The following is a 16,682-nucleotide window of genomic DNA, read 5'->3' on the forward strand; positions in this document are numbered from 1 at the left end:
GGCAGAAGCTCCCTAGCGAACTAGTATTGACGATGTGAGACTGTTTGCATTTTCGTTAATGTCACGGTCTAACCTTTGACATTCTAATTGTATTCAAAGTTCACACACGCGTAATTACAATTTGGCAACGATTAGCAACTGTTAGCTAGAGGGTTTTACAACTTTGTGATGAACTTGGTGAATTTTGAATTGGTCACACTCTGTATTGCAAATATATAATTCATCCAATACTCTATTACCAGAAAGTATTATTCTACAAGTTTAAAAATGTAATATTACTGTTATCGTAATATGTATATAAACGTTTTAATTTTTTTCTCTTATTTTATTATTACACTAATCCAAATGATGGCCAAATTAGAAGTCGCGTAAGGCGAAAATCATTATAACTTACGGGTAACCTAATGCTTTTGTTTGAAATAACAAAAGTTTTGACTTTAGATAAAGATAAATAAAGTATTTCACCTCAAGATTAACTCGAGAGGTTTGAAGTTTTTCCCACTCGTAGTGTTTTTGTTGAGATTTCTCAAAGTCGTTCAAACTTTTTGTTCCCTTGCTGATCTTACCGAGAATTTCAACTTTCAAAGGGCGCCATATTTTTATTTTACAACACGCTTACAGCTGCTAGTTTTCCGTGGAAATCTCATTAAAACTTTAATTATCTTTATAGTTTGAAGTATAAGAGAAGTTGGTCTGTAATGATGTTAAAAGTATTTGTTTCTTTACCTACACGTTTTCATTACTTCAAGATAAGTTTTGCGATGATAAAAAGTGTCATTTGTCTTTCTGTTGAAAAATAGATACATTAAAGGTATTTATTGTATTTCTTATGTTTTTAATTTTATTTTGACCTTACATCTTAACGGCACAATGTAATAGAAATTAAATCTGAAGGATAAAAAAAGAAAAATGGAATCCTTTCTATTTTTGGATAACTACGTGAACACACACATAACTACGGTTTTTATACATCTATCAAAATATTTAATAAGTTAACGCCACCGAGTAGTATGAAAACATAAAGCATGAGGAAGCTTGAATTTTATATTTGAAATACACCTTAGTTAATATTGAATAAGATAAAATTATAATCATTCAAGGAATAAACTTTTATATAAGACACGTATAATATGACGTGAATTTATGATAAACTTAAAGCAAACTAAGAAATTTTCCGAGTTCGTCTAATTTCTCAGAAATAACGAAGAAAAACTACGTCAGTACCAAGCATCTGCTTAAAAGATATTAAGATATAGCTAGGGGTTTCATAAATATTATCCGTCGGAAAATAAGTGTAGTGAAAAATATAGCACCTACTATATATATATAAAGCGTGTTACTTCACAATGTGCGATGATTTTATTCGTGTCATGTATTGATATTATAATTATTACTTAAATATGCTGATTATGTTGTAGAATGTGGAAACTTGGCGCAATAATGCTGCTGTAAAGGTTTTATGTTATTGTGACATAAGCCGTATGTATCGTTATCGTTACCAAATAAGACTGCTGATTTATTTTATGGAAATAAACCGTAGCTCAAAGTAGTAAAGTAGTAGTAGTAGTAGTAGTAGTAGTAAGGAGACAAAGCAAATTGTATACGACATTTTTTGTTTAACACAAAAAAATCTCGAGCACAAAATTATACTTGTAAATGTTAATAACGCTCATAAGCAATCTGTTTCTTTTAATGTATTGAAAGTAGTAAGTACCTAAATAATGCTCGCAAGGCGATACGTTCTACATACTTCCTGTATTATCGATATCGTATATTCGGAACATTCATAATAACAGATGAAATCTTCAAAGCCATTTGAAAACGGTAGAAAGTACAATAAACTTCTTAAAATACCTACAATTCTTTTGAAACGTACTTCGCAAAGTTGTCGGGACACGCATTTATAAAGAGTTTATTATAAAGCAAAATGTAATGGAAAATTCTAATATTCCTTATCAAGTTTTGCGGGTTTATCCCATTTTTGTTGCTCGCCCCGGCAACTCGCTTAATAGACTTGTACATGAATTTCGTTAACACCGGAGATTTCAGTTACGAGATAAGCTTGACGCTCCGCTTCATTTTTCGATTTTGAAATGGAGTAATTGCTTTTCCGTATGTAAAAATGTTTTTCTTAGAAAATTACTAACATATTATGTAGTAGTTATTGGTATTATCTCAATCATAGCTAATTATATAATTTATCGATTTAAGAAGTGAAATCATCGTATACACAATGACAATGGTATCAACCAACGGCCTAACAATAAACTTAATTAATTAAAGAAAGTTAGAATTCATAAGGATATTTATTCAGCAATTATAAATTTCTTTTCAACAAATCTTGGCCTTGCGGAGCTTGCTACGTCGTTGAATTAATATTCAAGAAAACCAACGTCAAGAATTAAGATGGAATTGTTTTAACTTGCAAATCAGTTAAGGATTTTTCAGTTTTGTAATTTTCTGCTTTTCTCGTTAGGTTTTGATACATTTTCCATTTAAAACGAGGTTGTGTAAATCGTCTGAGACTATAGAAAGCACTCTGAATGGTGATTTTGTTCTCGTGCTTAACAACTTCAGATTTTATCTAATCGTGGTGTAATACTGAACAATTATTTTAGGCTCGGTATGCTATGTATTTATGCATATTATGTGATATGCATAGTGTCTTTTGATGGACGTTATATTCTTATTATTTGTTTGCGAGATTGCTTTTTTATTCACTAATTTAGATCTAAGTATAAGCATTTTTATTAGGTTTTCCACTATTATATGTATCTGCAGTATCCGAACCTACTACGATACATAAACACAAGATTTTTTTCTTATTACCCTTCGTATTAAAATAAACACCTTGTTTCTTTTCCCGTTAATTTATCAAGATCTAAGAAGGGTTAAAATAAAACGATCTTGTAAAAATGAATACAAACGCCGCGGTCTTCTTTATTTAGTTGAAAGAAACAAAACCCGATAAAAAGAGGCAGTGGAGGGAGTCGCATTTCAATTCTATGTTTATAGAAAAGTTTTTTTTTTTTTGGTAAATTGTTTATTTTTACAAGATATAGTTTCTACTGACGATCTGTAATTTAAATGAATTCAGGATTTGTTATTGTTTAAGCTTTTTTGTAGACAGCAGTAATAATTTTGGTTAATTGATAGTAACAATACAAACTAGAGACGTGTAAGATATTTTGGTGAAATATTAGTCCTATTTATCACCGCATATTGTTTAAAGTTTGTATTATACAAGGTAAACAACCTTAGTGTAAACATCTATGTTATATGTAAAGATTTTATCACGTTTACATAAGATGTATAAAACGCAAGCATATTGAAAACTAATACGGCTTCCGTGACTTATTTTTTGTATCAATCATCAAAAATATTGATGTTTGTAGAATTATTTACAAAAACTATAATTCCATTCAACCCGATATCTATCATGGCGGATAACGTTTCTGCATAAAAATGATAGTAAATGGTTGAAAGTAGCGAGCTCGGACCCTCATTTATCTGCCTTTCTGCTTTTTCTGCTTTCGCTAAACAATACAATTCGCATTGTTTTTGTTTCGCATATGGAAGTAAGTTGAATTTAACTAAACTAAAATAAAAAAAAGGAATATAAAAAGTGAAACGTTTAGAAATTATCAAAATTGCTACAAGTGTTCTGCCAACTGTCTGGGGTAATAGATGTATATTAAACTTTATTTTCTTTCTGTAAGTATCTCTCTCACTCTGTGTTTCTCCTTCTTTTCCGTATCGTTTAACAAATTATATTTTCATACCAGAAGTACCATTCTATAACTTGTAAAATAAACATTATAAGCATGATGACTTTATTTGTCTCAGAGTCAATACTATTTCTTTGCAATCATATTACATATTCACTTCTGAGAATACAATAAACATTCACTTATTCTCATCGAGAAATAAACAAGAAAATAAAACAGACGGCACTCACAAACGTAACTTAATTTAATTAGTCATGAGCTTTGGACGTAAAACGAAAGAAAATCGACCTTTCACGAAACAGAATGTAGCGCTTTAGTACTTTAGTAATTCGATGGAACTCATCTCACGTTAATTCGTCCAAGTTGCTATCTGTTTAGTGTTGGTTTTGATTCTGGAAGTTTATCCAGCAAATATCTAGGCTTAGGTTTATTGCTTAAGTTCAAGATTCTGCCACACTAAATCTATCTACGAATAGTTTTGAAGACTCTCAATTGATATGATTGAATCTGAATTGTTGAATAATCTTTATGTACTAACATTTTTGATTTGCTATAATTGAATTATGTATTATACTAAAAACCAATTATTCAAATAAATGAAATGAAATATTATGTCAGTGTTTATATGACAAGCGGTTTTACATGTGTTTCGAAATTCAAAAATTATTACTTACCTTGTGGGAACAAATATTAAACTGCTTCTGAAACACGCACATTAGAACTATTAAAACCGTTTTAAACTCTAAGTAATTCCTAATGGTAATCATATGCATAGGGCGCATAAGATTTTCATGCTTGATTAAAAATGGAAGGGTAAGATATGTAAGTGAATAAATGAGTCTGAATTGCAACATTCAAGATGTTTTCACAAAATTTGGATGGGCATTTGTGTTATTTCAACACTACGTCGCCTACAGATAAGTGAAGTGACCTAATTCAACTAGAAACTCTATTCTATACAGTCAAAAATAATCTACATCCAAGAGACAACCCAAGGGAATCGTATGAATTGAAATGAAACTTCACAACAAATTCTTTATTTGAAGCATTTAACCATTCTACACGCGTTAGCAATATATCAAAGTTAATTGTACGAATTCTAGTCCAGTGAACCGATACTTATTAGTTTCAGTTCAGTAGAGCTGAATTTTAATGCTACTTTTATTTAGAAGTAATATTTATATATGAATATAGATAACATTATAGATTTGTTTCAGTAAGATACCAATATGAGTATAGTATTATTGATTGGAATAATGAGAATGCTCATATACTAAGCTATACCACGTTGTTGCTTAAATCTTGGTGCAAATATTGATCAATATTTTTGAAGTTAAAGTAAGAAAATTAGAAGTTTCATTCCATAAAATCGTTTATGATTGGTCAAAGAGCTGAGGTCACAAAGTAGACTGATAGAGGCTAAAGAAAATGAATCTACAACATGCTTAGTCAAAAGTGTCTTACTTTCGGACTGCGTTGTGAGACCTGGGGAATACAGCCGGCGGTTAGTAAGGTGAAGTGGTTACATAACAGTGTTTATAAATAAAATACTGTGGGCTCGGTATCAACTTCATAAGTGTTACACGTTCTTGAATATTATTTTGTCAATTTAAATAGAAACATTATTATTGGCATCTATTTATAATGTTGTTTACCTATGCGTAAAACGCAGTTAGAAGAATTTTTCTAGAACACTTATAAAGCAGTTTAATACATGTTTATGGTACTTACGAATGTATTAAATGCATACGTTCAAACTTTTATCAATACATTACAATTTCTAAATACACGGGGTAATACGAATAGTTGTAATATTATCGATTTAACTATGAATAATATTATGATACCGTTTGGAGAAGCAGGCATGTCAAGAATTTAACAAATAATTTAAGAAGGGTTTAAAATTGTAACACAATACAAAACTATGAATTTTCGAAACTATATGTCTGTCACAACTCTCCGATTAAAATAGTAAATCGTACTACTCTATCATATATTATGCACTAAGACAATAAAGCTATGTATTAATGTAAAGAAATGGATGTCATGAGACATAGTCATTCACAGTTGTAATTGTTGGATTTTCTGGCCTGATGTCACTAATTTGGCCTGGAAATATGCATAGAAAATATTTCAAGTGTGTGTGCGTACGGGGTAGCGTATAGTGGTCTAAATCAAGAGGTTTTTAGGTCTCTGTAGAAATGGAATATTCGCTGATGATGACAATGAAGATCAGAAATCATATTTTTTGGTACAATTATAATTAAACATATAATGAATAATTATACCTGAAAAACAGAAAATAAAGTCGAACTCTTATTAAGAGAACTGAAACTAAGTCTAAGAAAGTAATAGAAATCGTAATCAATATTTTTCCCCTAAATACATTCAAAGAGTGCTTATAAAACATTCAAACGTTAGTTATCCAAGACTGGAACGAATGAGATAAAAAATTGCTTTTTATAATACAAAGGAAAATTTTGCAGAACTTCTATGGTTAGCTTTTTTATAACCTTAAAATTCTCATTATATTATCAAAAAATATTGTCAAATTTTACGAACACTCGGTACGGTTTGCCACGTAAAACAAATTAAAACTTTGCAGCGACGGTGTGTTATGTACAAAATAAAACGCTTTTGTCGGTTACTTTTTCTGACTTATTAAGCTAAATAATATAGGCATGTTGGTTTGCTTTTACAAAACAAAAAAAGTCATACCTATTCATTACTATCCATGTTAATACATCGAGAAATCAAGGCTGAAGAAAAACAGAATTTTTTGACTAAAGAATTAATTGTGTATATTGTGTGTGGTATTCCGTGTGAGTAGGGAAGCCGGAGGTCCGTTTCCTTTTTCTCACATTACTCCGTCCATTTCTTCTTTCCAGTCGTAAACACTTTCCTAATACATTCCTCTCCGAATGTTCCGGTGGTAATTTTAGTCGGTAGGAATCCGCCATAACCCACGGCTTCTTTTCCCGGAGACAATGTAAGTATTCCCCACTAAAAAAAAGGGGCGGTGGTAATGGTTTACCATCAAGCGAACCACCAGATTAGCTGTCCGCTCATCTCGCTAGATCTGCAGAATCTGGTTCTCCTTCGGCATTAATTAGGTGACATTTGTATGTTAGTTAACTACACTTATCATTAGTAGGTTTACTAATTAAGGCAGTAGTAATCGAAACACATTAGATATTTGTGACGTGCTGGGTCAGATATCTAGAAAAATATTAATTTCACTTTACTTACTCTTTCTTATTCAAAATGTTATTCCAGAAGACAAATAAGAGTAATGTGGTGTGGTGCATAATTATACGACTATAGAAAAATAGATAAAACATAAATTCTCTAATTTTCTGAACATTAATATAATCATTAATGATCACTTATACATTTGGTTCAATTAAAATCTTTAATTTACATGTGGCCATTTCTTTACAATATGCCTTGCTCATATACAAACGACTATCGTTTTCGTTTTGAACTTCTTTAAAAAATTACGTAGTCCCTTAATGCATACAAAAATGATACCATAAACCTTCGCTTTACCCTGACCTCATATTATTAAAGCGATTATTCAACATTATAACGCAAGATAATGCTATAATAAACTTAATGTATATACGCTTTCAATAAGGAATGACGTTATTCATTTACGGCGACGATAACTTATGTTATTGCCTATAAAACTCACATTACGTAAATATTAGTCTGCCATTCATGTTAACTGCCTATTTTCTTAAGGAACTTACTTTTGCTACCACATTTAATTTGTGAGTTTTACAAATATATTATCCGTTCTACATATAGATGATATATTATTTGTAAATGTTCCAGTGTGAATATGAGATAGGGATGAAATTGACATAATATTTACTTCAAATTGCTTGCAGTTCCAAAATTTTCCATTTTCAAGTTTGACCGATAAATGTTAAAGGATAACAATATGAAACACTTAAAACATCTTAAATTAAAGGGAATACCATATAATTTGGCAGCAGTGGTGGCTCAGTGATGAGAACCTCGGACTTCAAAATCGATAAGTCGGGGTTCGAGACCAGGTGAGCGTGCAGGAATTAAATTGATTTTTCAATTTATCTGCACATGTGTATAACATCACCACTGCTTAAAAACGGTGAAAGAAAACATCGTGAGGAAACCGGCATTACAAGAATCAAAAGCTCGACGACATGTGATATCTGCCAACCCGCACTTGGCCAGTGTGGTGGATTATGGCCTGAAGCCTCACAAGAGGCCTGTGTCCCAGCATTGCGATCATGTATGGGCTGATGATGATGATGATGATGATCATATCATTTTATATTACGTGTCCATATCTTTTAAATAATCTTACAAAAAATGTGTAAATAAATAAAGCATATTTCAAATAATGAAAAGTATTCACAACACGTACATGAAAAACAATTTCTTCACAAAAACAATAAGTCTAACGCTATTGTTTGATAACGCAAAAAATTACATTAATTTTCCCGGCATCCAATAAATATAAATATATTTCCCTTCCACGGATGTGCGATTTGTATTCACAATTTCGCCGAAACCCCAACAGGAGACATGAATTTATGATCAACATCACAAAACGGCCAGTGTGTGATATATTATATCTTCACAACAATGAAAAGAAATATTGATGCATAACACAATCAATCAACTGCGAACGGCATGAATTATGTGAAAACCAAGGTATTTCATTTCAAGTGGTCATCATGAGATGCGGCTAATAGATTAGCCCACTATTTGCACACTGTGATTAATAATATTTGCAGAAAGGATATTTTTTCATAATAATGCTCATTGAAAAAGTCTTGGATAGAATGTAGTTTTGATTAATTCGTTTTTTTATAATGACTTTCAAAACATAACATACTCGTGTATTAATTTATTGAATACTATAGTAGAAATGCTGTATAAAGTTCATTTTAAAGAATATCGTTAACGTATTTTAAGGTTGTTAGAATATAAAATCTGCGTTTAGATTAACAAAAGATAATATGGTTATGATAGCTAATATCAAGCAAATCTTTAGATGAAATCTTAAATAACTAGTTGCATCCTTTTAATATTTAGGTTGTTTTCATAACTATGTATTTGGGATGAATCTTTTATCATACGAGTACATAATGACTGGTGGAGTGGCCAGTAGTCCATTGACATTTTCGAGGGTAATTAAAAACAGCTGCCGTGTAAAATGGCGAACAATACCGGAGGTGAAATTTGGTTGAAAATTTTTGGTGAAAAATCGTTGAGTGCGTTTTCAGGTTTATTGTGTGAACGATTTTAGAATTTCCATTTATTTTTCTTTGCTTCGATTAAAGGTTTGTAGAATGAATAAAAAAAATCAAATGAAATTTAGTTAGTTCCTACATTTATTGTATGGAGTTAAGCATAGCATTTTTTAAAATACTATTTTAAGGGAATTATGACATTACATATTATTATACTTTGACGTTCTTATTACATAATTATTTTATTTGCATTAAATTATTTATTGTGTGGTTTTGCCAAATGAGGCATTGAGTCTATAAGAAAAGTATTTACATATTTTATTTAGGTGACTGTTTAAATCTATTATTATTGTAAATAAAGCTACTGTTACATATACATCGTACATAATATGGTGAAAGTGCATTCACATAAGGACTTAACCCTCGCGACTTAACGTGACTTATCATATTTTACTTTCCCTCAAAATCTTATTACGTTCTTTGTGAGAGACCTTTATTAAATATGTATGGGGTGAGGTTAGCTTTGCGACCAATTCTAAACACATAATGGTAATATTTTTCGTAGAAACAGTAATTTTTATGTAACCAATTTATAACTACTGATACTTATGAACTGATGATTTGTTCCTAACATAACGAACCTTCATAATTTGATAAGGAGTAAACAGAGCAGATTTTATTTGTTTACGAGTCGATATAGTAGAGACGACTGAAATAAACCGTACTAAAGTAGCACACAGTACGCCTCTGCGTAATGCGTTGTGAACATTCCTTACGGTATTTTATCGCCATTGCCTACGGAAGTTTCCTTTTATTTAAGGATCTGCACAAGATGGCGACGAGGAAGCGACTGTTAATACGCTTAATTAAGATGTTGTTAATGCAACATAAAGTTTAAGAAATATGTACACACACATCATGTGACATGTTCACTCATATGAAACATTTTTTAAGTCGATGAATAAAAAAGTCACCAAAATAACATATATAAAGAAAAGAACAAAATCTTTAGAGCGATTCATAAAATATGCAACACTACATCAGTAAATTATGTCGGATTATAGTTTACAGTCATTACAAACGTACAAATTGAAAGATTAGAAGTTTTCATTATGCTATCTATGGGTTCTTTAAAAATCTTGAGCCACATAAGAGACAGGAAAAGTTAGTTTATTTTTCGTGTATTTGTATGCTAGTAAAAGACTATTCGCAAAAGTCGCGAGTGACTATTTTTCCTAAATACAGCGACCTTTTAACGCGTGCCAGTAATAAAGCGAAATGTACGCACCGCTGGTGGCTTCCAATTGTTTTATTGTGGTTTTATTGCGTGTCGTTGTAAATGGATATACAGTGCTTGTATTTTATGCAATTGTATCTATTACTACCAGACAGATGGATTGAAACGTACCTACCTAACGTATCATACACAAAATATGTTACCTATAACTGTGAAAGAATTTTTTTTGGAAATTTATGTGTTTTTATATCGTATATGAGTTTTACTTAACTAAATAAATTTATCTTATTCATCTAATAAGGAGCTTTACAGCTTTTAAAAACGGTTGTGGAATGTATTAAATTTTATAGCTTTCGATCCTATGGTATAAAACTTATAAAAATTTCTTCTAACTAACTAACTAACTAACTTCTTTTTCTTTTGTGAAGCATCGAAGTAGTTGTTACAAATAATATATGCGTCTTTAGCTAGATGAAATGGTAGCTGGATTAGAATATTAAGTATTATTATAACCTTTCAGAATACTCAGGCAAAATAAATTATACTCTCTATATTTAATATAATTGTAATCTAAATTGAATAATACCTGTACTAAAATACCATCCAGGCTTACTAAAAATGTCGTCAGAAATTGTGTTGCAAAGTGTGCACAAGAATAAATAATATTACGTACCACAGAATATCATCATCATAAATACATGTTATGGCGAGATTTAAAATTTTGCTGTAAGTATATGTACTTAAGCTTAACCAAAATGTACTGATAAATTTATGAGAAAGCTTAACAAGATAACAGATTCGCAACGCAGATGTAGCGTGCGTGAGATAAAAGAAGTATTATTATTTATTACGAACATATACACGAATAATTTAAATGTGTATTTGACTGAAACATATAACGTACTATATAATATCATATTGTAAGTAATTGAGTGATGTTGCCTTACGTCTCACGTTTGTCAAATTTTGTCAACTAACTATATAAAGCGAAATATTTTTATATTGAAGATGTTTGTTTATAGCCCTTTAGACTGGGAAATTGAGCTATTGGCTCGCTTAATGGTAGGCGTCAATTACCAACACATTTGCAGAGATAAATACATCTACAAATGGGTTGCAATAGTTTTAAAAGAAAAGGACATAGAAAGGGATTGTCGATCTGTATTATATCACTCTGCTCCTAGCAATATGCCTGTTGAATTGTTAATGGGATAATATATAAAGCAATATGGTACTCAGCATTAATACCAATCCGAATTTGAAGCAATAGTCCATTTTCCGTATAAACAGCTCCCATGATCGTATATTAATTGTTATAATTTATCGAATATTGTTGGATGAACATCAATACAGGGAATTTTCACGTCATCGCATCGTGCACTGATTGAAAACGACTCGATTTTGTGTACATGGAACTGAGAGGCAGTTGTGAACGATTTTTACAACAGAGTTAAATACCAGATACTTATTTCGTTGTAAAGGTTGTATATAAGAATAGAGACATGAAATTTGTCATGGAATTTAGCATAGTGGCGAGAGATTTCAGCTAACAAAATATTTCTGCCCCAGGAATGGATTAAAGAATAAATAGGAAAAAAATTTAGGCTTTATTTTTGTAACATACTTAAGGTTAAAAAAGTGGTTATATTTTTTTTTTACTTATTTACAATTATTAATCTGATACAATTGTAAATTAAGTAAAAAATCATATGAAAAGTGTATTACCCCCTTGATTATATTGCAATATTTCGAAGATATCTTCTGAACATAAATAATGACAGATGGACAAATTAATCAATTTGACAAATGATTAACAACTGCAGAAGAGTAATGAAACATGTTAGCACTCGTGTCTGTTAATCATTAAATATATTTGAAGACAAAATTTAATGTTTCAGACAGACATATATATAAATAAAGGCTCTATAGTATGATTTTTTTCATGTATGAACGATATCTATAATATTTTACTGAAATAAAGTCTAATGAAAGTGTTAAAGATTTTACAGCCAATTTAATATAGCCGGTAATAGTTATATAAGAAACATTGTATGTTATTCGAGTTTATTTAAAAATAATATTTTTCTTTAAAAACTTTAAATTTCAAATAAATATCTTCATAAAAGAATGTTGCAATGCAATTGCTTTGAACTCAATAAACGTGTTATGTGTAGTGTCAACTCGAGCAATATAACTCATTTCAGCCCTGTATCGCCGAGGACGGAAGTAGTAGTTTTATTTATTCAATTCAAATAAATAATAATTTTGTAGTAAAATATTTTCATTTGAGGAAACATCTCGCGCATCTGTCGCAAATATTGACTCTTGAAGATGGAATATGATATTTGAGTATAAGGAAGCCGATGATGTGAATAAAATATAGCTATGCCACACGTTACTGTATAGGAATGAGTTAGAAGAAAGATGTTAAACAAAAATCTCATTTACATTGTGTTGTACTTTCTTTTACACAAGTTAATGGGTCCATTGAACCATATTGAGCAGTGCTGTGAATAAGTTATGACTGTTTATTAATACAAAGATAAAATCTGTTTATCGGTACTGTTAAATTTCCAAGTAATAAAATGAAATAAATTAAAAAAAAACAATATAAAGAGAAAAACTCATAGGCTGCTAGTAAAAGCATTTACTCAAAGGATGATATAAGCTATATCTGTGCTTAAATTCAAAAATGTTAGTAGATAAGCAAAATGTGTGATTCTTATATAAATAGCGTTTTAGTGGACCATTTAGTAAATGATGTCGTTAAGCTATGGTTTAAATGGTGCTTGGACCCTTTAAAAAACAAAGATAATAGGTGGTCCTTGCGGAAAATGGTCTTCATTGATAAAATGCTGACGAGGTAGTATCGCTAAGTGATGTGACCGGACAAAAGCCTTGACCAAGAGTGGGAATGAAAGTATATCTACCTAACGATCGAACGACGAGCTATCGGGTAAAAATATAGGATAAAGATTGTGGATTCATCGGTAAAATTTTCATACATTGTAACAATATCCATTTTACATATTGCTATGTCGCATTGCTTTAATTTTAAAGCTTAACATTTTTCTTTCTAGCAACCCCTTCATTGTAAGAATTGGTCGGTGCTAGCTTGAATCTGGAACACGAGAAATCAAAGTGAAGCCATCATATATTAAATGCATATGGTATAAAATAACTTGCAATTTAATAGGAACATAACGTCAAATAAGACCAGCTTTCCTAAAGCCATTTAAATAAAACCCGATGGGCTATCAGCTTTACACGTCATCAGTTTTGGAGAGCTCTTCATCCTCCCTTAGAGAAAATTTCCATTGAGGACATTTACACCCTATCAAAGGCATTCGCTGACGCCGCGTTCTATTATAAAATAAATTTGAACTAGAATCCACTTTCATGGATTTAAAATTAAGAAATTAGGTTTCTGTCATTTAGGAGGAGGACATTTTTAATTGCATAATAGTTAGGTCATGGGATAAAATAGTGATAGAAAAGGAATTTTACACATTGCACAAATCTAAAAAATCACGCGAATGACCTACAAGTTATGCAGCCCAATGTTTTTCTTTCTACAACAGCTCGTAAAACCAAACAAAGCGTACAAATAGTTTAACAATAAAAGTTGCAACACAGTTGCTATTGTTGGCCATACACAGTATGGAGGTTTGCATAATTAAACTTCGCTGAAATTGGGTCTTAGGGTATAATTTATTCATCAAGCCACATTCAGTGCTAGTCGCGAAGATCACAGTGACATAGTTTACGAAGTGCGGTTATTGAATTTGGAGCTACGATGTGAGAGCAATTTCTGTTATGACGATGGTTCAAACATGCCTCGGGCTACAGTCGCCTCGTAGTCAGAATTATGGTCTGTTGATTGAACTGCCTTAAGATGTGTGTGAACGGGAATTGGAATCACACATAGACCGACACGTTAGGTAGGTATATAAAACCTATTGACCAACCTGTTTGCAAATAGTGTTATTTATGAAGAAAAACATGTTGGGAATTTTAACTTCCATTTGTCAGTGTCATAATATCCAAACAAATACAAAACATTATTTAGTGTGGGCCAGATATAAACCGTTGTAGATATCTTTCTTTTAATGGTATACAAAAAACTGCTTATTAATTAAATGTTAATATAAAGATGCTACAAACTTAGTTATGTATTAAAATAAATATTCTGCTAATGTAGCCTTAGTGCATAATATTACCTAGCAGTCTCTCTGGGCAAGCTAAATGCGCCGTTTGAATATTTATGATAATTAATTACGAAGGAAGTCGCCTGCTAAAGCTCCTCATATTACAGGGTATTAAGACTACGTTGTGCTATAAATAGCCACCATTATTTGTGTTATAAAGAAGTTTAACAGACATTAACGATGTTAAATATGTATTTATTTTAATGCAGTCCTTATATTATTAATAAGAGATTTTAATATGTTCGTTCGATTAAATATATATGTATAGTAGTAATGTATCTATTCTTCATCACAGCGGGAAATTGAGCTGGTAATTTACCTGATGGTAAGCAATTACCATCGCCCATGAACATTTGCAGTGAGAGTGCCTCTGCGAATGCCCTGCCTGCTTTTAAGGGAAGGATTGACGACTGGAATGAAGGAATGGACTGGAAAGGGTGAGGAAACGGAGACGGGCGTCTGGCTCCCCCACTCACCGTACGAAACTGCTGGTCTTCTGTAAGGGTGTTGTACTTTCCCTGCTATCTAATTTAGTTTATAGGTACTTGGTCTTAATTATAAAATAATTTTCGCTTATTTTTGCTGTCGTTGACGTACATCTATATAAAAATATACATGGAAATTAAAAAAAAAAATCGCAGTAATAAATGTTTGAGGGGTAAGATAATATAAAATAGTGTTAATGATTTATCATTCCAATTAATTATTTTCAGACACGGTGATATTATAAGTGTGCATAAGCTTAATAAAAAAAATACTTTGTCCCTTTCGCTATAAATGTACTACATATGATTAAACCGATTGTTGTTTCGCTATTTCGGTATTTCGTTTCTAATTCCGTACTTAAAGGAGATCGCGAATAATGCCCAGTTTGACCCCTCGTAACCACAGAGATTCCCATTTATCGATTCTCGTGTTATAAATACATGTCGTATTCTATTTAATTGTCTAGCATTCTATGTGTGTTTGATGATGTAAGATGCGATGTGTTTTCTAAAATATGAGGTTTCAGACTACGTGACTTGAATATTATTACCAATGGCAATAAGGAATTTTAATGTGGTAGTCGAGCACGCTTCGGCACGAATTGGGGAAGTACCACACCCCCACAGAATACCGGCGTGAAATAGCATACTGCTGTGTTTCGTTCGGTGAGTGGGGGAGCCGGAGGCCCATATTCTCTTCCTTACCCTTCCCAGTCCTTTCCTTTTTCCCTCTCTTCAATCCTTCCTAATCCCTTTCCAATTTGCAGTCGGCAATCCATTTGAAGAGGCGTAAGGTCTTCAATCGATCTTACACCTCTCCAAATGTTTATGGGCGGTGGTAGCGCTTATCAGGCGACCCACCAGCTCCATTGCCGACGATGACATAAAAAAAAGAATAGGATTTATACTCAAAGGTCCTCAATATTGATGAAATGAAAATTAATTTATCATCAATAAAAAAATTGACAAATAAGTACACTACATTAAATAAGTATACTACATTCTATCAAATTTTTGATCATAGGTAATTATTTTACGTTGTGTTGAATAGCGCTTAATGTTTTCCATGTTTATTTAAACCTGGTTTCAACATATTCACATTTCCTGTACCAACCATTTTTTGTTTCTGAAGATTTTCAGGTGTATAAATCTTATCTTCGTCTGAGAAAAAAAACCATATCATAAATTATGTTGCAAATTAACTTTAAATAAATAAAAAAAGGGATTCAAAACGTAAGCATATTATATTTTTGATATTATGACAGTTATTTTATTTACGCAAGCTACAGACTAAATAACAAGCAAATTATAGAAAAATGTACATCAAAACCATGTTGTCGTTTTACATTTTTGCCTTATGCCTAAAATGACCAAGCTTATAAAGTGAAAAACAAGCGTTAGGTGTCCGAAAATTACCCCGGGCAAAGCTTGCGTTGCTTCAGTTTTTAATTGCTTCCAGCTTTGCGAATACGATGTGAGCGCTGCAGCTGCTATCTCGTCATGGATGCCGAATTAAAAGCGGACACGGAGTAAAAATTAATCTGCTAACTGAACCAAGAATACATCCCTACAAATCCTTTTATGTGTATGCATGAATTGTTTTATAGATATAAGAAACATTGGAGGTTAGATTTGTAATAACAAGGTGACGGACGAAGGCAACGTGACGATAAAAAGAAAAAAAAAATTATGTATAACAGATTTATGAAGACGAATTTAATTTATATATGATAGAGCCAAAAATCATAAATCATAAGTTGAAATATACATATAAGCAA

At 31.5% G+C, this 16,682-nt stretch overlaps 1 protein-coding gene across 1 annotated transcript in view; it reads right to left on the reverse strand.

The window, feature by feature from the left end:
- The window catches only part of LOC119834055 (Kv channel-interacting protein 4-like), a 73,886-nt gene that overhangs the window by 41,180 nt on the left and 16,024 nt on the right, over positions 1–16,682 (reverse strand). Inside the window, exon 3 of the mRNA XM_038358332.1 lies at positions 5,193–5,213. Coding sequence (XP_038214260.1) covers positions 5,193–5,213 — 21 coding nt within the window. The remainder of the gene's footprint in view (positions 1–5,192; positions 5,214–16,682) is intronic.

The sequence above is a fragment of the Zerene cesonia genome, chromosome 18 (assembly GCF_012273895.1).
Source record: "Zerene cesonia ecotype Mississippi chromosome 18, Zerene_cesonia_1.1, whole genome shotgun sequence".
Classification (NCBI taxonomy): Eukaryota; Metazoa; Arthropoda; class Insecta; order Lepidoptera; family Pieridae; genus Zerene; species Zerene cesonia.